This window comes from Colletotrichum paranaense (assembly GCF_030867605.1).
Source record: "Colletotrichum paranaense strain IMI 384185 chromosome Unknown Scaffold_2.1, whole genome shotgun sequence".
NCBI classification, from domain to species: domain Eukaryota; kingdom Fungi; phylum Ascomycota; class Sordariomycetes; order Glomerellales; family Glomerellaceae; genus Colletotrichum; species Colletotrichum paranaense.
Window position 1 is genome coordinate 2,654,747 of NW_026848960.1, and position 21,064 is coordinate 2,675,810.

The following is a 21,064-nucleotide window of genomic DNA, read 5'->3' on the forward strand; positions in this document are numbered from 1 at the left end:
CTCATCCGTCTTGTTCGACATTTGCATATAGCTGTGGGTGTGGCTGCCTGACCTCGGTCTGGTACAAGTCTAAGCTATATGAAGCGGTTGTTCCTTGTCTCCGAAATGCGCTCTCATGTTCCTCTCTCTCCTTCTTGTTTTTGTTTTCTCGTGGTTCTTCGACTCGACTTGTTCATTTTCTCTTCTGGTCACCTGTTACAGCTCATCAGAAAACAATATCGTGAGGTCCGGCCTCGCAACAGTTCCTACAGAGTCGAACTGATTCAACCTCGTACACTGACTGCATTGCGAAATGTCCACTCAGAGCCATGCCCATAGTGCTGGCGGGAGCAGTGCTGATGCAGATGATGCCGTTCGAACGCTGGGCGATGTTATGAGAGCAGGACCGACCGGGTTCCCGGACGTCGTTGTCATCGATCAGACACACGAAGAGAACAAACGGAAAGATGATCCTAGCCCTAGCGAAGATTTGTGGCTCAGTTCAGCAGACGGTCGATACAGTTCGACCATCGTCCCCTTGCGAGTTGGACGAGCGCCGAATCAAGAGATTTTCCATGTACACAGAAATATCTTGCTAGCGACGGAATATTTCCGAAAAGCCCTTTGCGGAGATTTCAGAGAAGCTGAGGCCCAATCCATGGACTTTCCAGAAGAGGATCCGGCCATTTTCCACTTTCTCGTCGCCTTTCTCTACCAAAGAAGCTTTATTCCTATCAAGCCAGCAGCGTCAGCACTGGCTGTCGAGGCATCAGAACGAGGGAAAGCACAAGACTCTGGCTACCGAAGCGAATCGGAGTCGGAGGTGTCATCGTCGGAGGCCAGTGAGGCCAGTGCCAGAAGTCGAATCCGGGCGCAGAGGCGGCAACGGCGGCGGGAGCGGCAATGGGACCGCATGAACCGGAAACAGCCAGGTACACACCGCCCAGATTGCAGATGTCCGCGCTGCACCACAACCATCGGCCCGCCATGCTGGAACTGTGGCGTTGGTCGCGCAAGGCCGATTCCGGGCCACCTTCCGCCGCACATCATCAACCCTATGCCACCAGTGCGGCCCCTAGGTTTACAGCCACACAGCCGACGCCGTAGCCGACAGCAAGTCATCACACCGCCAGAGTCAACGCCCTCGGTCGGTTTACCAGTCTCTGCCAACGACGAGTATGCGGATGGCGACCGTATACGAGGCCAAGACATGCGGACTTTTCTGCTCACATACGAGCTAAGTCTAGAGGTATACATTGTTGCCAATAAATTCCTCATGGATGACTTCAAAACTGCGATCCAGCGTCACTGCATCGACATGCTCGAATCCGCCGGACCTGATGCAGCACAGTCGATTGTGTTGCAACTTTGTTCGAAGCTCTACGCCGGCGTCCCTGAATCTGACCCATTATTGAGGATGATCTTTGCGCGCGTTGGCTTCTTACAGCCTCTGCTCTGGCAACGAGCGCCGCAGTTCACGTCGGAATTTCTGATTGGGCATCCAGAAGTTGCGGCTCTTATGCTCCGCGAGACAGCCATTCGAAGAGAGGAGGATCTAGGCAGTAGGGCGCTACCGTCCATGGAACGGGCGACGCACCCTCACGTCATGCCTATGTGGCCGGTTGCGCCGCCTATGCATCCTCATATGCGGCCTCCGCCGCCTCCGCCGCCGCATCATTGGCATCCAGGACCGTTTGGTGTTTAAGTGGTTAGGAAAAGGCACGGCTTTCTCTTGATGGAGTCTGCACTATAGGGATTGTCTGCCATGGTTGTCTTATTCAACAAAGAGGAGAATATGGAGACGGCGGCACATGAAGGCAAGAAATCGTCGTCGACATGACTAGGTATTAGGCGGTTGTATCTGTATGTTGTTGGGAAAAAGGAGGAAAGCGAAGACGTTGCTTGCTACATGGGTGGTCAAGTGGTCAAGGCGAAAGAAACTCTGTTCGATGGAGCCCCATGTTCGGGAGCCTTTGTCCCACGGCGACGGGTCCCTCATTGTGGAAAGAGATATTACCCCGTTATTTGGATGGAAAGCGAGGGAAGAAATTACTGAAATAAAACAAAGGCGCATCCCGTTTATCCGATCGAACCAAAATCCATGCAGGTCTTTGGCCCATGTGACCCTTTTTTTTCTTGCCAGCAGCCCGGTTCGGCGCGCTGCGCTGCGTTGCGCCGGGGCCGTGGCGGCAGGGTAAAAGCGGTCGGTCAATTTTGGAATGAATAGGTAGTGGAAGGTTAGTAAGGTAGGGTTTGTTGCATCGCGATATTAGAACAGACTCTAGCCGTCGCATCCACGCGGGCCCGCGAGTGTCAAGCGAGTCGGCAGAAGCGAAGGGTAAGAGAGTCATTGATGCCATTTGATCCATCACAAGTAGAAAGAGAAAAAAGTAAAAGGTTGCGGCGGAGAAATTGCATGGTCGAATCTGCCATCCATACGAATACTTTCGGGGCATGATTGAGCAGAAATACCGAGCGGCGCGAGCCCACCACCCCCGAACGAACCCCAACCCCCCGTCACCCCCAGCTTTGCTGATTCTGGGGGAGTCGGGGACACTGGTTCACAGGCTGTTCAGCGCTGCTCGAAGCTCCGCAGCTCCGGGGAAGCCAGTGAAAAACAGCTTTATCAAGAGGGGAAACCTTGTCCGCCCAAGATCCCCACCATCGGCGCTAGCTACCCCACACACGGAACCAGGCACGAGGAAAGCAACAATGACAGCTTCTACATTCTTCCTGCTTCTTGGGGGTTGTTCGCGATGCTTTCGTCCGGAACAGGCCCCGAATTGGTCCTCTGTTCCCGGACGGCGGATGTACTACGTATGGTGGAAATGCAAACTAGTGTAGATTGGGCAGACAGGCTTGGATTAGATTATTACCTACATCCATTGGTTGACCCCCTCCTCCTCCTCCTTAGGCTGCCCTGGGGGGCGGCCATCGGTTGCAACGGGGGGCGAACTGTCTCTACATAGGTATAATAATCGTCTTCCAGCCACCAGCGTCAGCTAAAGTCCATCCAGTTCGTTTCCGGCGTTCTTGCTGAAGCCTCGTGAGAGTCGAGTCGAGTCCGCCGCTGCTCATCGAAGTTACCCTCCTCCCTCTTTGAACACCGCCACCCCACGCCGAAAGGAGGATCTTCCACCCTCCCCGACGATCGTGTACCGCAATGGCGCCCATCTCAGGAACCGTAGCGACGGTGATCACGGCGTTGACGGCGGCCTTTAGGACCTCCGGCCCCGCTCTGCAGGCGCAGGCGGAGCAGAATCACCTCCTGGCCGAGCTCGACTACGGCAACTTCCAGGGCGCCTACTCGGACCAGTATAACATCTCGTACTGGCAGAAGATTCCCTACGCGGCGCCTCCCGTGGGTGAGAACCGGTTCCGGGGGCCGCAGCCCCCCGCGGCGGTGGAGGGTGTCGTGTATGACTCTAGCCAGCCGTTTGATATGTGCCCTCAACGGACGGTATGCTCTCAATCTTGTGGTTCCGTGGCTGTTGAGTCATTGAAAGAAGAAGATGTTGTGCTGACTGGATCCTGGGCGCATTTGTAGGTCAACGGCTCCGAAGATTGTCTGTACCTCGGCCTCTACTCCCGCCCCTGGACGCAAGACCAACCCCTGAAGCCCGTCGTCGTCACCTTTTACGGCGGCGGCTTCATCCAGGGCTCGGCCTACTTCAGCATCCCGCCCTCGGCCTACCCGATCCTCAACGTCTCAAGCTCGTCCGACATGATGTTCATCTACCCAAACTACCGCACAAACGCCTTTGGCCTCCTCCCCGGGAAGCAGATCGCCGCGGACCCAAAGTCGGATCTGAACCCGGGCCTGCTGGACCAGGAGGCCGTACTCAAGTGGACGAAAAAGTACGTCAAGCAGTTCGGCGGTGACCCGGACGACGTGACCATCTGGGGCCAGTCTGCGGGCGGCGGCAGCGTGCTGGCGCAGGCCATCGGCCGCGGGGGGCAGCAGAAGCTCTTCCGCAAGGCCATGGCCAGCAGCCCGTTCTGGCCAAAGACGTACGCCCACGACAGCCCCGAGGCACAGGCTCTCTACGACGAGCTCGCCTCCCGTACGGGATGCGCCGGCGCCGAGGATAGCCTGGCCTGCCTGAAGAAGGCGGACGTGCAGACGATCCGGGACGCCAGCCTCGCCATCTCGAGCTCGCATGTCACGAACACATCGTCCTTCACGTGGTCACCTGTCATTGACGGCGAGTTCCTCAGAGAGCCGCTCTCTGAGGCCGCCACGGCGGGGCGGGTGAACATGGACCTGGCGTTCGCGATGCACAACACGCACGAGGGCGAGAATTTCCTGCCCGGCGGGCTCCAGAGCGCGACGGACGTCGGGTCTCCGCCGTTCAACTCGAGCGAGGCCTCGTTTGACAAGTGGCTGAGGGGGTTCCTCCCTGGCTTTGGCGACTGCGAGATTGAGGGCGTCAAGAGGCTGTATCCTGCGGCTGGCACGACGGAGACGATTTCGTATAACACGACGTATGTGCGGGCCGGACTCATTTACCGGGACGTCGTTCTGTCGTGTCCGGCGTTTTGGTTTTCGGGCGCAGCGCCGAAGGGGGGTTGGTTGGGCGAATACTCACTCAACCCGTCCAAACATGCTAGCGATACCGTCTGGGTGAGTTTTGGTGCCTCTTCAGGGAAGCATCTAGTCGGTGGGTTGCTAACAGGTATGCAGTGGAATCAGGTCAATGCCGTGCAAAAGACGGACCCAGCACGCTACCAGGGCTACGCCGGTGAGTACACAAGATTGCATGTTGCCTACGGTAAAATACCATCACTAACACTTACTGTTGCAGGGGCGTTTGCGTCTTTCTTCCAAACGGGTGACCCGAATGCGCTCAAACTGTCGGCATCAACGGAAGCTGGTGTGCCGCCCCTCAAGGACAGCAAGGAATGGGTCGTCAACCCTGAGGGGTTCGCGACCACTGACCTGGGGCAACTAGAGAAGAGATGTGGATTCTGGAAAAGAACGGCTGCGAAGATACCCATTTGAGGCGATTCTAGATATGTACATGCGTGAAGTGATGAATAGAGGTACAAACTAGTCGATTGGGTTGTCACGAAGCTTGAAAAGCTCCCTCATCACCTCTTCCGTCTTGGCGCGCAGCGCGGAGTGATATAGCTGGTTCGTCTCGTACACCTTGGCCTTGACGAGCGCGGCCGTGTCCTTGGCGAACTCGTAGTCGACGTACATGTCGTCGATGTAGCCGGCGGCGTACACAGGCACAGTGTTCTCGCGCAGCTTCTCTTGGTCATACAACTCCGGCCACTGGTCAAATTTGGCCAGGATCTCGGCGGCTTCGCGCAGTTCAATCAGCTCCGGGTATGTCTCAAAGTGTAGGGGGAAGATCATCTCGCCCGAGAAGTAGAGGGGCGGGGCCGTGAACTCGGAGATAGCGGGTTCCTTCGCCAACCAGGAGAACTTCTCCAAGGACTTGCCGACTCTGTAGGCTGCCCAGTTGGAGACAGAACCCGGTCCATCAGTGTAGATGGCCTCGTGCAAAATAGCATAGATGATGTTGCTGTCAAAGGACGTTGCCGTCTCAACGTCCGTCAGGGACGCGCGCGTGAAGAAGCCGAACTGGTCCAAGTCCGTCTTCAGCTTGAGGATGGTCGAATGCACCGAGTCGAGTCCACCATGAGCACCAAAGGCAAGGCCAAGAGTGAGCAGTCTTGGAATGGTGAGGTATCCGCCGCCAGGGAGGTTGACCTGCTTCTTTTCCTGTAGGAAACGAGCCACCTGATGGACGGCTTCGATGTCTTCAGGATACTTTTGGTAGTAGGCTTGGTTTCTCTCCTGGACTTTCTTGAAGGTTGCCTCGTACACCTGCTCGGGCGACTTGCCGACAGGTGCGAGACCGCCAGTGAGGAAGACTTCCCGAAGGCCTTGAGGGAACCTCGAAAGGTAGGTGAGAGACACAAAACCGCCAAACGATTGACCGAAGAGGGACCACTTTTTCTTTTCTTCCGGGAAGTCTTCAGTAAGATAGGCTCTAACGGCTTCGAGGTCATTGACGATGTTGTCTTGGCGAAGTAGTTTGAGATGATCGGCTTGCTTCTGAGCATTGCCCTCGAGGGCTAAGGTAGCAGCGGAGACGGGAGAGCTAAGTCCAACTCCTCGATAGTCCAAGAACAGGACCTGGTATCCTCGATCCAAGGCAGTGCGAGTGATGGGACTGTCCTGAGGCTCTGGGTTACCAAACCCTGGCCCGCCTTGCAGAAATACCATCCATGGTTTCTGCTCTGCCTGCTTTTTCTCACTTTCTGTCGGAGGGACTATGGGCCTCTCGTGCTTAGTGACACTTCTGCCAAACAATTGAAGAACGCCCGAAGCTTGATTGCTGTAGTCCTTTGGAACCTCGAAGAAGAGTTCAGACACGAGGAATTGACCTGTCGTTTGATCAGTGCTGATCTTTAGACGATCCTACATGGAGAATTACCTGGGATGACATGCGACCTCTTGCTGAGAAGTTTCGCCGCACTAATTACTTTAGAAGCCATGTTGAGCCGGTGGTGGTAAAGTGAAGGCTTGGTGACGGCACAGGAAAGCGGGAAAACCGCAGAGCAAACTGCTTAAACAAGAACACTAGACTTGATGCTGGCAACTACGCAAGCATGAGGACCTTGAGAACCCCGCCTAGATGGCGGTGCAAGATAAAGTGCCGTGAGATGTCGCACCTTCTCAGTTGGGTAACCGGGTCAGTCACAGTGTGACACTGTGAGCATCGCATTTCAGGAACAGCACCTTCAGGGAAAGGATTCGATCACTGAACTCCTCAGGTTTTCCACTTCCAAGAATTTGAATTCGCTCTCAATTTAGAAGAAATTATTTGCGAAGGTATATGTCGATAAGCATTTAATGACTTCTTACAAAAGTCACGGAAATATGCATATGCAACTGATTATATATTCTCGAAGTTGGCTAGAAAGAAGAGATGTTAACTGCTCAATAGAGCATAAGGTGCTGGCGTCCTGAACAATTTCGAGCATAGGGACCGACATGGACTGGTAATACATGAGGTTTGAGAGAGAGAGAACAGAAGACCTGTATATGATCGCACAATGCAATTACACAAAACTGGAATTACGATGAAATACGCGCGTAGAAAGAAGCAAGCATGCTGGCGACATTGCGGGCCATCCGTTGCTAGGCAGGAATTTCTTCCAACTCCCATTCCTTGCCTCACTTTCACTTTCTTAGAGGTAGCAATGTTCTAGATTCCTTACATAAGCTCAGCTCCGATTCCGGGTGACAATCCACCAATGACATCAACCCCCGCGTACGATCCGAAGGTGCTCGGCTCGGCAAAACCTGGGTCGGACTCCACGCGCGCCGTCTCTTTAGCGAACCTACCAAGTCCCAACTTGGGGAAGCGCCTGGTGCACGATGGGCTGCCAAAGGAAAGTCTCCCCATCCACCCAAACATCGAATACCTTCTCTTCCCGCCACTTCATGCCCCATTCCACATGTTCCGAGCGCGAAGCCACCAACAGTGGGATGAATTACATACATCTAACTACGACGCTTGTTGAATCCTTCAACGCTCTTGCCGATGAGGTCCAGATCCTGACCGACAGGAAGACGATCCTGGAGCACAAGCTCAGATTCGCCCACGAGCAGGTGAGTTGAAACGAAACGCGCAGGGGTTTGTCAGCAGAGCCACTGCTTTGTGACACTCTCCTCACCACCTCCAACATGATGAACAACCTTAGCTCTAGATCAAGAGCTCCTTCCACAAGGGGCGAAGACTGATTCCTCTTACCATTTTCTGACTTGCAATTTTGCAACTCCTCCATCACTTTCGCCTCCGGGCCAGCTTCGGTGGTAAACCTTGCTAATCGGCCGACCTTCACAGTACCAGTATTTGGCCGACAAACATGCCCCTGCTGCCCCCGAAATCTCCGAAGTATTGGCAAAGTTACAGCTGCCGCCAGAACTCGCGAATCCATCGCTAGAAGACGCCAACCCCGTACCGCTACCGAAGCGCAACAAGCTGGATACCCGAAATCAGATTGCTCTCATCATCCGAGACGGCCGGCGCGTTGCTCAGCAGCTTACGTCAATCGGCGAAACGAGTAAGACGAGCGACTCTAGCAGAGAGACTTCTTCTCGTGAGGCACAGACCGGAACTTCGATGTCTACCGTCCTTGAGCAAGACTTTACGATCGAGGGGAAGAAGGGGCCTTTGGAATGTCCTTTCTCTTCTCAGAAGGCGGACAGCGCAGGCGAGGGCGATGGTGAAGCGCAAAGCGCTGAGAAGGGCTCCCAGGACCCTACTCCGCACCACTCTACGGACCCCATCTGTGCCGCCATGTTCGAGGAATCAACATCTCAACCGGCTCCCGGCGCTGCCGATTCCCCGGCCAAATGTCCCATTCGCTACCTAGACCAACACTCCCCGGAAGAGATTGCACACTACGTTGAGACACACAAACACGAGTTGCCTCGCAGTCACGAGGTCTGTGTGAGGAGATACCAAAAGAACGAAGTGCAAATCAAGAAGTTGGACGCAAAATATGGCAATCTGGTGAACATGATTCAGGGGCTTAGTGCGCTACATCAGCCAATGTTGCCAGAGTCACAGCAGGAGCAGGAAGAAATCGAACGGGCCTCGAATGAGAGGGTTCACAACTGGGCAAAGGCTGTCACAGACACGACGGTAGAAGATGCCGAGCAGTCTCAGCCGGAGCCCGAAGATGCAGATGAGGCCCGACAGAGCCACTTCGACCGAACGCTAAAAGAGGTTCGAGTAGGCGAGTCTCCTAGCCGTCCATGGGGTATTTCGGTCCCAATCTACGAGCCTCATGGTATGGGCGACGAAGAGCGTCCTCTTTCGCCTCCTCCAGCACCCGTCTTTATGCCATCTGGTTCTGAAGGCGAAGAAACACCAGCGCCAAAGACAAAGACTGGCAAATGCCCCTTCGATCATACGAAGATGGCAGCGATGGCAGCCGCTCGTGAAGCGGCCCAGCCTGTGTCTCCTACACCAGCTCCAAAGCTCATGTCAAACGAGATAGGCGAAGATGTATCGCCGCCAAAGCCTGCAGGAAAATGCCCTTTCGATCACGCTCAACTTGCTGCTATGGGCTTCGCGTCGCCTCCGCCAAATACTGGCGATCAAACCTTTGTCCACCCTGAACCGGATCCTCAACCTATCGAACTACCGTCGACGCCTGTGAAGCAGCAGCCGTCTTACAGCGCACCCCCTCAACAACCGACATTCATCAACCCATCTCTCGACGCGAACAAGCAGTACACGCCGAACGGCGTGCCACAGATGGTCTTCACGGGTCCAGTGTTCATCGGCTATCCCATTGAGCAGGCGATCCAGTTTATGCAACACTTCCAGGGGAGGCAATAGTGGTCTGAGCTCATGACACCTTCTAATCTTTGTTTCTCTCCATTTTCCGTTTTGCACATACGACTTTCTATTTTCGGGAAAGGGCGGCGTTTGTCTGTTTTAAGCGAAGGCGTTGGGATGTGACCTTTAATCCAGAGCTAGTTTTCCTCGTCCACCTTCGTGGATTTTCCTTATTCCAGCTACACCCCGCGGTGTACTGCACGAGCTTGATGTACGGATTGATGAGGCAGAACGGGAGGGTATGGTATGAGTGGACCCAGGAGGAAAAGCAGACAGAACTCGTCCGTATGATACCACACAAGACCCGAAATGAGACATTGATATCACGAGAATACTCCGTACTATTGCTGCCCGATTGGTGCTTCCCCGTACGCTGCCCTGAGCATCATTTGTCCTGAAACATTGCAGTCATGTTTGATGTCTAGAAGCAGTGTCTAGTGCCACATCAGCTCTAAGTCTACAGTGCCGTTGCTGTCCGTTTAGAAACAAAAAAACGCCTTAATCCGAATCCTTGAACCCGCCCCCCTTTCCGTTGTGCTCATCATCAAACGGATTCACGGGACCCTCACGCCCGAGTTTCTGCCCGCCGCCTTCATTCTCATCGTCATCGTCATCATGATACCCGCCCTCCTCATCAGCCTCACGCGCCCACAGCGAGATATCGTCATCGTCCATGAGCGCCGCCACATCCTCTGGGTCCACGAGGCCGGCCTCAATATCCGAATAATCGGGTGCGTCCTGGCCGGGCACCAGACCGCCCTCCGTCTCGGCCTGCTCCAGGGCCAGCTCGGCAGCGCGGGCCATGGTGCGTTGGTAAATGAGCCAGCCGACGACTAGGCCGACGAGGCCACCGAGGATCATGGAGATGTAGTTGATGGCTTTGCCGCCGGCCGTCATCTCGTCTCCCTTTTCGGCAATGAGGGCGAGGCGGCTGCCGATGAAGACGTGGACGAGAAGCTTTGGACTATTCGGGATCCTCTGTTAGTTGTGCTAGAACTTGGGGATGTGAAGCGAGGACACAATTAGGTGTCCCTGCCGTGCTCACCTGGCAAGGGCCGTTGAGACGGCGAACATCCAAGGCTTGATGGAAGGGATCGTGGACAGGAACCCGTTGGACAAGCTATACGGCAGCGGACAAAAGCGCACCGCCGTCAACATGCCGATCCCGTCCTTCCTCAGCACCTGGCCTAGCGCGATGAACCGGTGATCCTGCCCGACGAGCTTGTGCACGTAACCGCTGAAGATGCCCCTGCTCGTGTAGAAAGCCGTCAAGCTGCCCGCGACCGTGGCCGTCGCGACGATGGGGTATCCCAGTGGAAACCCGTAGACGAAGCCTGAGACCGAGATGGCGGTGCTGTAGCCAATCATGGGCGGGAAGGCCGTCATGAAGGTGAAGGCCCAAATGATGAGCCAGCCGAACGGCAGCGCGCGCCATTTCTGGGACACGGGCGCCAGCCACTTGAAGATTGCGTGCGAGTAGATGAGGAACAGAAGACCCAGGACGTTGACGACGAGGAGGAACGCGGCGACGGCCACGCGCTGGACGGGGCTGAGGCCGAGGTACATGCTCCAGAGGCGGTTGCCGGCCTTGACGGCGGAGCGCACCGCGCGGTTCACGCCCGATAGCGCCGTGGTGCGCCTGGAGCTGGATTGGCCCCCGCGGCCGAAGCGTGCCGCGGACATGCGGCGGGTGGTTGTCGTTCTCGAGGAGGACGAGTTACCGCCGATGTTGCGGATCCATGGCGGGCGAACGTCAGCGTGGGCTTCGGAGGGAGAGGACGGGGGATTCGGCGAGAGGGAAAGCGCCCTCGCTGCTGATTCGTAGTCGGCCGGCATCGTGGGTAGTCGATCGGGGATCGGAGGAGGCAAAGACAAATGGAAGCGTGGTGGCTTTTTGGGGCCCGGAGGCTCCGGATACAGGAAGCTATTCGTGGGGCTTCGACCAGTGGATTGCACGCTCGTTTACCGTAATTTCGTCTCTTTCGCAGTTAGAATTATAACTGGTTCACTCAAAAGTTTCCGAGGCCATTTCGACAAAATGGGATAATCTTTGATGGAAGTACAGAAATGGAACACAGAGAATAGTGATGAGGGAGGAGAATGCGTCGCAATGTTGAAGGAGCTGACCTCACTCACCCACCGCGATGAGGTAAGCTGCCTAACCAGAGTGCCCCAAGCCACACCTAGAGACATGCGTTACGCAAGGTCCGCGGTTAACTTCCATGGATCGCCGGGCCCGTCAATGCGGGCGGGCTGCTACCTTGCCAAAAATAACCGGGGTTCTCCAGGGTCGTTGGAAATGCCCTAGTACGACGTACCTTATTTTAGTTGCCCCAGAATGTACGGTTACACGTATAGAAGGGCCGTGGTAGGAAACCAAAATACGTGAACTTGCGCAGAAAAGAAACTCAGAGTTGGAACACCAAGGCTTGCTACCGTTCCTGATGACGACGTTTACAGAGCATTACCTAAAGAGCCCGTTTCATGGGAAAACGCAATGAGAATGTCTCATGTTTCCTGCGGACGGTTTCAATTGCATGGCATACAGGGGGTTCGATGCATAAGGCACTCGCACGTCCCAAAATGGCAGCCGCTGTGCATCCCGTCCACGTCGGTCTGCCTGCCGACTGACCGGCCCAGTGTCCGGCGCTCTCCAACCTCGGTGGGGGCTCCACTCGAGCTGGAAAGCTCAAAGTGCTTCTTCCCTGCATGAACTCAACCTACCGTAAGGTACGGATACCCGCCCGATCTTACCTAGACGCGGCTCTACTTCCACCGTCGTCATCAGCAATAATGCATCACTTTACGCGCTAGGGCCTTGAGATAATTCTGATAGAGGAGTTCGCTTCCTGGAGCGTCTTGTTGACATTTTCTACTTGCGGTTCTTTCTACTTTATTGTCTTTTCATCACTTCTAGGTAGCCGGTTGTTATCGCCGTCCACTAGGCCCCTTCGGAGGATCCCTAACAAGCATCCTGACTTTGCCGTCCCCAATCTCCACACCCTGACTCAAGATATCAACCTCCTCTTTACTGTCGTCTGCACTCGACGTTCCTTCACGCGCCAACGACTTGTCGTAGCTTCGAGCATCAATGCCCAAGATGCCACCCATATTGTTGCGATCTCCAGGGACGGAGAATTCGCGGTAGGCGTACCTCCACTCGTTCAAGAAGTTACGAATCGCCTTGCCGACCTTGTCCTTGCCGTTCTTACTGTGATGACCAGTACCGGTAATGGCGTAAATCGGTCGAGTCTCCTTGCCGTTCTCCATTAGAACCCGCTCAAGGTATTCCACGGCTTCCTCAGGGTGAAGTCCATGCAAGTCTACATATATCTCGGAACTGTTCGCAATGCCTCTGTTGCGTTCCTCATAGAGCTCGCGCGCTGCTTCTCGATGTGCCTTCCGCATCAAGTCATTCTCGCTCTGGCCTCGCAGACTCAGAGCTTTGGCAGCCCTAGCATCGTTCCGGTTCCATGCTTGAGCAGCGCTAGTTTAGTGGTTAGTTTGGCGCAGTATCTTTCAAAAATTGCTGCTCTTACCTCTGGAGGAACTTATTCCTGAGACCGCCGTGCTTAATAGCTTCTTGTCGAGCTTTGAGGTAGGCCTTGTTGGCTCTTTCGCCGGTTTCTAACCACGGAATGTGTTTCGGATTCTGGATCGCCTGTGCTGCCGCGCTGTTTTCCCCGTTCCGGATATTGGTTGAGCTCCCATTTCGTCCAATCTTTTTTATATCTTGACGGAGCAAAGCTGGCCCTGGAGATGGCGACATTTTGACGATTTCAGCAAGGGAGTTTGGTGCGTAATTTTCCTTATGATTGTGGCCGTGTCCACCCCTTTTCCCGTGGTGTTTCTTGCCTTGCTTCGCTGCAGCAGAGCCTAGAGTAGGGAATGCATCTGCATCGTCCAGCGACGGAGCCACAAGTTCCCTCGCTTGCTGGTGTCGGCTTCCTGGACGAGATCTAGACCGAGGGCTGTCGCTCGCGTAGAACGGCTTCAGGCCGGGTGGGGGCGTAAGCCCGATTGTAACACCTGGGCTTCCGCTATAACTGCCAATGTGATCAGGCGTGCCGGGTGGAAGTGCTGGGAACAGATTCAGATCGGACAAGTTGGCCTGCCTTGTTGGCGGAGTACTGGCCCCGTCCAGCGCCAGCTTGTTCATTAGATGTGCTGGGTCATGGGAGAATATGCAAGTTTCGCCAGCTAGACAATTGCCCATTACCCAGTATCTTGGTAGTCATGTTAGCTGAAATTGTACTTAAAGCTGGAGTAGGATATACTTACTTGCACAAATGATTGCTCAAGTCATGACTGAACCTGCAATCTGCCCTTAAACATTGTCCCGTGGACATGTAGAATTTGCAGATAACGCCCGACCTTTGTCCAGCTGGGGTACTGGGCCGTCCTTCTGCAGCAAGCGCCTTTCCTATCAGAGACACCTTATTGTCGTCAGGCTGCGAGCTGCTATATCCGTTCTCTTGCGCCTGACTTTCCATGATTGATGCAATCGTCGCGCTTAGGTCGTAGCCATGGAGGGCAAGAGCTGCTTCAATCTCCTCATCAGTTCGCGTCCGGCCGAGTATTGAACGCAACATGTCATATGGAGACATGTCAGCTTGCTGTGACGACATGGAGGAAAACTCGGGTGCAGCAGCGTTCAGGCCACTTGAGGTTCCGACAGATGATGTAACGCTGATAGCATCATCGGCGACAAGCCACTCCACGTTTTCCGTTTGATAGTCGCCAAAAGTTTCATGAGAAGGTGATTTGTCGTTGGCGAACTCGTATGCGTTCAAGTTCGGGCTATTGGGTATGGCGGGTGTCGCAAATGCGAGTCTCGGAGAGGGCCTCGGAGAGGAGAAGGGAGAGGCCGCAGACGATTTCGTTCTCGTGAAAGATGGAGTAAAGGACGGAACAAAGCCTGGAGGGGCCAAAGGACTGACCCCAAGTCTGGGCGAGCCAGACAGAGGAGTGGCATTGCCGCGCCATGATGCAGGTGATGGTCGCCGCAAGATAGTCTGGCGGATAGGAGGAGGGGAGGCCGCCAGTCCACCTCCATCACGGTATCGCCATAGGACATCCAGGATCGCATTATCTAGTGAGGAGCCATTCAGAGTCGTCTGGTTTCGCAGGAGATCTTCTAGCTTGTCCGTCTTGTCTTCATCCTCGAGGGTGACATCCTGGAGAATCGGTAGACAGATCTCGTAATGCTCGTCGGAAACCATGTTTGCGCTGTTGGAGGCCAAGACGCGGGCCTGGGTATAGCAGATAGAGGCAGCAAAGGTGCGTCAAAAGTAATGTATTGCGTGCGTATGTAACGGTTAGAGCCGAGACCGTAACGGCGCGTCTATAGATGGTATTCGGTCTTGGGTTGAAGCGGAGCAACTACTACGTAAGGCTGACGGCGGGAATGCAAAAGCAGCGGTTGCAGCGGCGTCAGGCAGGGTTTAGGTAGGAGTTGACGTCGGATGTCAGCCTTCGCGGATGGCCGTGGGGGGTTGTGTTTGAGGGTAGACGAGTTCTGTCCGCCAGCGCAAAGTCAGAACTACTAGAAGCAGGACGCGCTGAAGTCTCGTGTTTACTTGAAAGAGTAATCGAAGAAAAGCGAGCGAGTTGGCGATGGGAGCGAAGTTGGTGGGCGGGAGTCGATGGTTCCGTCACATGGTTTCGGAGCCAGGGGCAGAGGGGGGATCGTCTCGAGCTTGCTGTTGAATGAAGCGGTCGGTATTACGGGCATAAAGTACGCGAAAGAAAAGAGGCTTCCCCTTTTAGGTGGGCTTGGGTTGCTCGCAAACTGAGCCTTTGTTGCCAGCCGTTGAAAGGCTAATGTAGAAGCGAGACACGACGGGAGGAAAATGGGAGATTTGGAGATGGTGGTTTGGATGGCGGAAATGCAGCCAGGTGCACGTCGTCGTTCCCCTTCAGCTGAGGACGGGGCCACTTGAGGGCGGCAGAGGTAAGGTGAGTTGCGGTCGGGTACTGGTGCGTGCGTGCTTCCTGCGCTGCTGCTGCACCGCTCCTGTGGATGCAAGGAAACAGGTTGAGGCAAGGTGAGAGAGAGTCTAGAAAGGTAGGTAGGAAGGGATGATGCACACCACCCACCAGCTGGCCAACAGCTCTTTGGGGGTCGGGGAACTGGGACCCGGTGTCAGTGGACTCACGCTTAGCGGGCACGTACCGGAAAGGAGCCAATCTCGAGGCACGCTAGGATAGGTAACCGGGACGTACCCCCAAGAAGCACACCTCCCAATTGCCCACCCAGTGATCCACTGATGGGAGTCCTCAGGGACGACCACAACGGGGTGGGGAAAATGATGTACGTACCTTGCTTGGTACCTCGCCTTACCTCAAGTTCGGTAGACACCCTCCTATCCTGGGCAGTGACATTTTCATCTAAACTGTTCGAATTCAAGAATGCCCAGGGTTCTGACTTCAGCGACAGCTTGAAGCGGGTCATGGCGTGAGACCCGATATCTGAAGTATGAAGCTATCTATACCTGCACCCTGGAAAGAAATCCAACATCTTGGTATGCTATATGTTGTGGGTTCTTCTTGCTTTTGAGGAATTACTCGAATACGTTTTAGACTGGAAAGGGAACATGGTAATGCTGTCTTTCCAATGTTAGATGCTAAGCGGCGAGGTACTCGGTAGCGGAACAAGATTGAAAGACAGATTCTCGTTTCTTCGGTGCTTTCATTGAAGCCGATCCTCTGTTCAGCTCTGCCCTTGCCGACCACAATACGCCCTTTGTACTATTCTGACTCAAGTCGCTCCGTCTTAGTGAGTGAGCTGACTTTGATGACACCCGAGCAAGGTTCAACCAAGGAGCCATTTTTGTACTCTGTTTCCAAATCCCATTCGGCTGAGGGCTACCTACGAGGTGTGTCGGACAAAGCTGCAGCCAGGAGATGAAGATACAAGGGTGGCTCTGCTTCGTCCACGATAAATCAGCCATGTCTTTGAAAACAATGAGTGATGTACTCGAAAGACAAACACGACGAAGGGTCTCTGCCGCCCAGTATCGAACAAATCCTTGCTCTAGTACGCCGTATTGCCATGTACAATAGGCAGCTTAAGGGATTTCTTCATCATCCAGGTCATCCCCGAATCCGAAGCTGAAGCCACCTCCGTTGGCCTCTGCCTGGCTTCCGCCTACTGCTTCCTCCCACTTCCTCTTTTTCTGGATGCTCTTCTTCTCCAGAATCCGAAGGGCCTGTTCTAATAAATCTGGCTGTTCCTGGCGGAGTCGCTCAATGAACAATACGTATGGATCAGCTACCTCTTGCTTGAAGCCAGAAACCTGGTCTGGCTTGTCCCTTAAGAATGATATGACTTCGGAGAGCTGGTTCTTCGGCACGAAGTTCTGGGTCAAGGCGATTCCGCTTTCCAAATTGACCACTAAATGCCACCATCCACTAGGCACGTGTAGGATTTCCCCCTCTTGGCAGATACCCTCGACGCAGTCGGGTGACCGACGTGCTTCAGCATGAAACTCGAGAAGCCATTCTGCGATGCTCAAGGGGCTGGTAACCTCGCTGCTGTCCTCCGAGACAATCACTCCGGGGACCATAGCCGCGGGTGGAAACATGATCCAATATTTCGCACCTTGGATCACCGCGTTCCATGCACTTGTCCCGTTGGGGTCCTTATGAAAAGTTGATCCGCTCCGTTCAGGCCCGATGATGAGCCAGCGATGGGCAGGCCGTTCCTTTCCCAGAAGCTCGAATAAATCCGGACCAAAGCACTCCGGCTTCCAATAAGCTGCCCCCTCCTCTTGGCCAATCGTAATCTTCATCTTTTCGGCAAATTTCTTGTCGAATAGATAAAGAGGGCTCTCGTCATCGTTGTTGTTCATGTACTCGTTATATGTCGAAAAGGGCCAGTCAACAGCCTCTGCGCGGAACTCTACATCGTGGTAGCGTTTCGATATGGTATCAATAGTCCATCCGTGGCAAACGGGCCACTTCTGGATGTAGTTGGTGAGAACGAAAGGGGTATCGGTCCAGTTTTCAGAAAACTCCTCATAGGTCAGGGTTTCCATGCGCTGAATCGTGTTGTGAGTTGGTATCCTTGAGGTGAACTGCTTCAAATCTACATGGCTGCAGACAAAGGGTCTGTGTAGAACGTCGGAGAAGACATCACTGCAATCAATGACTGCTTGTTGCTCAGACGAGAGTTTCAGCTGGGTAGCCCTCCAAGATCCTTGCCATTTGCCCTCAAATCTTCCTGAGCTGTGAGATCTAAGATTGCGTTAGTAAAGTCAATGAATTACTAGTCAAGATACGTGATCACGGTAACGTTCTCTGATCCTTCTAGGATAAGAGTCACCAGGAATGCCAAGTCGAGTACAGCTCTTATTTTGATTGAGTAAAACCACCGGGGTGTGGATGACTCTGTAAGTCGCAGCGCTTGCCACTAGACACCAATAACACCCGATCTCATGATTTTCCTTTACTCAACAAAGTGGCTGACTTACTGAAGGAATAGCGTCTTCCACAAATCATCCGATCGGCAGAATGCGTAGAGGAACCTGGAAGTGTAGCCTAGCTTTCGAAGACGATTCTCATCGAGATACTCCAAAAGGAGCATAAGAGCCTCATCGGGCAAAATTTTCAGATATCCGATGTGTTTCCGAGCGTTCGGACGGTCCGAGAGATACTGGTTGCCCAGCGGTTTCACTCCCAAAGGATGAGTTGGAATTGACTCAGTCGACGTGACCGCATTTTCAAGGGCCTTTGAGTCATAGTCGTCGAGGCTGGTGTTGTCAGCATGGCTGTTGGTCCGGCCATTGGATACAGTGCCATGGTGTGGCACAGATGAGGTATCGTTTGCCATGTAAGGTGGTAGGTAGGCGAGTGACTAGGATCCTTGGGTCATTGGAAGGACATTGACATGTGTATGTGCTGCTTTTGGCTAAAGGGAGGGAAAAAACAGTGGCGGGGATGACGTTGGAGAAACCAGACATGCAAAAAGGTTGAAGAATCTACCTGACAGTCTAAAGTCAAAGAAGAAGGGTGTGAAAATGAGACGAGAAAATAGCTGTACAAGGAATCATGTCACTGGGCGTAGTGGCATCGCAGGTGCAGGTGGTACGAGCCGGGTGTGGGTGGCAGCAGTGCGTGGCGGACACATGCTTCGATAAACATGTTCTGTGACTCAATTAATGCATGAAGATTGTCTAGAAGAAAATCTGGTAGGCATTCCGCCACGATGCACCCTCGAGGGGGATGGGATGGGCGACAGAGCAAAGAAAACCTAGTAGGCAAGTGCGGCTGCTGTGCCTTGTATCGTTCCTGCTATCTCCGGCCTTGCCAGCGCTGTGTCCCGCTGTCAGCAGTCTCTCATAGCTGCACTGCTAGTGGTCGCTCATTCACTAAGGAAGGCACGGCGGGTGTGCCCTAATCACCCATCCTGCCTGTTCCGTTTAGCGCCACCTCGCTTACCGCATAAATCGAGGGGCCGCCCGCCGCCAGGAAATTTTTTACGTGGTCAAGAATTCCTGCAGCTGCTGATAAAAACTTCGTCTCCCACCCCGAACAATCAACGTGCACCATCACCCCACGAACAACCAAACCAAACGCACCCTTTTTTCCTAGATTCAGTTCTACTCTTGCGTTTCGCCAAGAGTATCGGATCTAGTTGAGACTTTAATTCTTAGACTTCGATTCGTCGACATATTTCGCAAAACTCTCCAACGAGACGTTTGCGATTTTCCAACCCCTCGCCAAACCCCACCTTCACGACGATATTTCTAGATCCCAAGCTGTGCTTGTGATCTAGATTTCTTCCACAACACAACCGCAATCATGGCTGACAAGGGTCTTGAGGATGTGCCTGAGGGTAAGTCTTGCGACAGCATATGAGAGAACGTGGGCGCGGCTGTGCAAGGCTTCGTATTTCGACACTGAGGACGTCGACGAGTCGCCGACCGACCGCCTCCCCCTCCCTCTACCCAGCGCCTAGTGCATTATTTTTTCAAGACGACAAGTCGCTAACAAATATCTCCTGTCAGGCCAGATCGAGTCGAACTACGATGAGACCGTCGACTCCTTCGATGACATGAACCTGAAGTCGGAGCTCCTTCGTGGTATGTCTTCCCGCGCTCAAAATTTTCGGGCGTAAATGCCCTCACTGTGGACTATGTTGCTGACTTTGCCTCACCAGGTGTCTACGCCTACGGTTTCGAGCGTCCCTCCGCCATCCAGCAGCGTGCCATCATGCCTGTCATTAAGGGTACGTTGAATACCTAATTTGTTTTGCGAACTCCATTGCTCACGCTTTGCCCAGGCCACGATGTCATTGCTCAGGCTCAGTCCGGTACTGGCAAGACCGCCACCTTCTCCATCTCTGTCCTCCAGAAGATCGACACCAACGTCAAGGCTTGCCAGGCCCTCATCCTTGCTCCCACCCGTGAGCTTGCCCAGCAGATCCAGAAGGTCGTTGTCGCCATCGGCGACTTCATGAACATTGAGTGCCACGCCTGCATCGGTGGTACCAGCGTCCGTGACGACATGAAGGCTCTCCAGGACGGCCCCCAGGTCGTTGTCGGTACCCCTGGCCGCGTCCACGACATGATCCAGCGCCGCTTCCTCAAGACCGACTCCATGAAGATGTTCGTTCTTGACGAGGCCGACGAGATGCTTTCTGTAAGCTATAAAAAAGACTGCAATTTTTCTTGATTACGTACTAATACAATTTCTCAGCGCGGTTTCACCGAGCAGATCTACGACATCTTCCAGCTTCTTCCCCAGAGCACCCAGGTCGTCCTTCTGTCCGCCACCATGCCCCAGGACGTCCTTGAGGTCACCACCAAGTTCATGCGCGACCCCGTCCGCATTCTCGTCAAGAAGGACGAGCTTACCCTTGAGGGTATCAAGCAGTTCTACATTGCCGTTGAGAAGGAGGAGTGGAAGCTCGACACCCTCTCCGACTTGTACGAGACCGTCACCATCACCCAGGCCGTCATCTTCTGCAACACCCGCAGAAAGGTCGACTGGCTCACCGACAAGCTCACTGCCCGTGACTTCACTGTCTCCGCCATGCACGGTGACATGGACCAGGCTCAGCGTGACCTGATTATGAAGGAGTTCCGTTCCGGATCTTCCCGTGTCCTGATCGCCACTGACCTTCTGGCCCGTGGTATCGATGTCCAGCAGGTTTCCCTGGTCATCAACTACGACCTTCCCGCCAACCGCGAGAACTACATCCACCGCATCGGTCGTGGTGGTCGTTTCGGACGTAAGGGTGTTGCCATCAACTTCGTTACCGCCGAGGACGTCCGCATGATGAGAGAGATTGAGCAGTTCTACAGCACCCAGATTGAGGAGATGCCCATGAACGTTGCCGACCTCATCTAAGTAACGAATTCACGGATACACGCATACTTTCTCTTTGGAACGGAACAGGCCCTGTTGTCTGCCGAGATCGATCACGCACCGGATCTGGCACTGACGCTTGAGGGTGGATTTTACTCGAGATTCATCAGGACTTGTTTGTTGATAGATCGCGGAAGGCTACCTGGCGAGTCACAGGGCGTGGCCAGCTGACCATCTTCTTGGTTGACTGCTGGACGCGCCCCGACTCATGGGTGGAATTGAAAACTGGCTTGCATGCGGAACGGCTTACGAGTCTTTTGGCACCTTAATACCACGAAGGTGCGGCGGACTGGTACCTAAAAGAATCATTGGCAAGGGTTCTAGTTTTTGATTTTCGGTTT

General features: G+C 54.1%; 9 protein-coding genes across 9 annotated transcripts; 4 read left to right on the forward strand and 5 right to left on the reverse strand.

Annotated features, from left to right (window-relative positions):
• Nucleotides 1–292: 292 nt before the first annotated feature.
• Nucleotides 293–1,684, forward strand: CPAR01_02793 (uncharacterized protein; the record flags this gene model as incomplete). Its single annotated transcript, XM_060487080.1, has 1 exon — nucleotides 293–1,684. One exon carries the CDS (start codon nucleotides 293–295, stop codon nucleotides 1,682–1,684), a length of 1,392 nt encoding a protein of 463 aa, XP_060354408.1.
• Nucleotides 1,685–3,142: 1,458 nt separating this feature from the next.
• Nucleotides 3,143–4,981, forward strand: CPAR01_02794 (carboxylesterase; the record flags this gene model as incomplete). Its single annotated transcript, XM_060487081.1, has 4 exons — nucleotides 3,143–3,439; nucleotides 3,527–4,603; nucleotides 4,664–4,721; nucleotides 4,785–4,981. 4 exons carry the CDS (start codon nucleotides 3,143–3,145, stop codon nucleotides 4,979–4,981), a joined length of 1,629 nt encoding a protein of 542 aa, XP_060354409.1.
• Nucleotides 4,982–5,029: 48 nt separating this feature from the next.
• Nucleotides 5,030–6,489, reverse strand: CPAR01_02795 (uncharacterized protein; the record flags this gene model as incomplete). Its single annotated transcript, XM_060487082.1, has 2 exons — nucleotides 5,030–6,378; nucleotides 6,429–6,489. The coding sequence occupies 2 exons, from the start codon at nucleotides 6,487–6,489 to the stop codon at nucleotides 5,030–5,032; spliced, it is 1,410 nt and encodes a 469-aa protein (XP_060354410.1).
• Nucleotides 6,490–7,375: 886 nt separating this feature from the next.
• CPAR01_02796 (uncharacterized protein) lies at nucleotides 7,376–9,350 on the forward strand (the record flags this gene model as incomplete). Its single annotated transcript, XM_060487083.1, has 2 exons — nucleotides 7,376–7,609; nucleotides 7,845–9,350. The coding sequence occupies 2 exons, from the start codon at nucleotides 7,376–7,378 to the stop codon at nucleotides 9,348–9,350; spliced, it is 1,740 nt and encodes a 579-aa protein (XP_060354411.1).
• Nucleotides 9,351–9,848: 498 nt separating this feature from the next.
• CPAR01_02797 (uncharacterized protein) lies at nucleotides 9,849–11,186 on the reverse strand (the record flags this gene model as incomplete). Its single annotated transcript, XM_060487084.1, has 2 exons — nucleotides 9,849–10,314; nucleotides 10,396–11,186. The coding sequence occupies 2 exons, from the start codon at nucleotides 11,184–11,186 to the stop codon at nucleotides 9,849–9,851; spliced, it is 1,257 nt and encodes a 418-aa protein (XP_060354412.1).
• Nucleotides 11,187–12,278: 1,092 nt separating this feature from the next.
• Nucleotides 12,279–14,572, reverse strand: CPAR01_02798 (smr domain-containing protein; the record flags this gene model as incomplete). The annotated part of the gene is made up of 3 exons (XM_060487085.1): nucleotides 12,279–12,837; nucleotides 12,890–13,576; nucleotides 13,632–14,572. The coding sequence occupies 3 exons, from the start codon at nucleotides 14,570–14,572 to the stop codon at nucleotides 12,279–12,281; spliced, it is 2,187 nt and encodes a 728-aa protein (XP_060354413.1).
• A 598-nt stretch (nucleotides 14,573–15,170) lies between these two features.
• CPAR01_02799 (uncharacterized protein) lies at nucleotides 15,171–15,804 on the reverse strand (the record flags this gene model as incomplete). The annotated part of the gene is made up of 2 exons (XM_060487086.1): nucleotides 15,171–15,482; nucleotides 15,526–15,804. 2 exons carry the CDS (start codon nucleotides 15,802–15,804, stop codon nucleotides 15,171–15,173), a joined length of 591 nt encoding a protein of 196 aa, XP_060354414.1.
• Nucleotides 15,805–16,420: 616 nt separating this feature from the next.
• On the reverse strand, nucleotides 16,421–18,183 carry CPAR01_02800 (F-box domain-containing protein; the record flags this gene model as incomplete). The annotated part of the gene is made up of 2 exons (XM_060487087.1): nucleotides 16,421–17,588; nucleotides 17,825–18,183. The coding sequence occupies 2 exons, from the start codon at nucleotides 18,181–18,183 to the stop codon at nucleotides 16,421–16,423; spliced, it is 1,527 nt and encodes a 508-aa protein (XP_060354415.1).
• A 971-nt stretch (nucleotides 18,184–19,154) lies between these two features.
• CPAR01_02801 (ATP-dependent RNA helicase eIF4A) lies at nucleotides 19,155–20,705 on the forward strand (the record flags this gene model as incomplete). Its single annotated transcript, XM_060487088.1, has 5 exons — nucleotides 19,155–19,188; nucleotides 19,361–19,435; nucleotides 19,513–19,581; nucleotides 19,636–19,994; nucleotides 20,052–20,705. The coding sequence occupies 5 exons, from the start codon at nucleotides 19,155–19,157 to the stop codon at nucleotides 20,703–20,705; spliced, it is 1,191 nt and encodes a 396-aa protein (XP_060354416.1).
• Nucleotides 20,706–21,064: the final 359 nt, after the last annotated feature.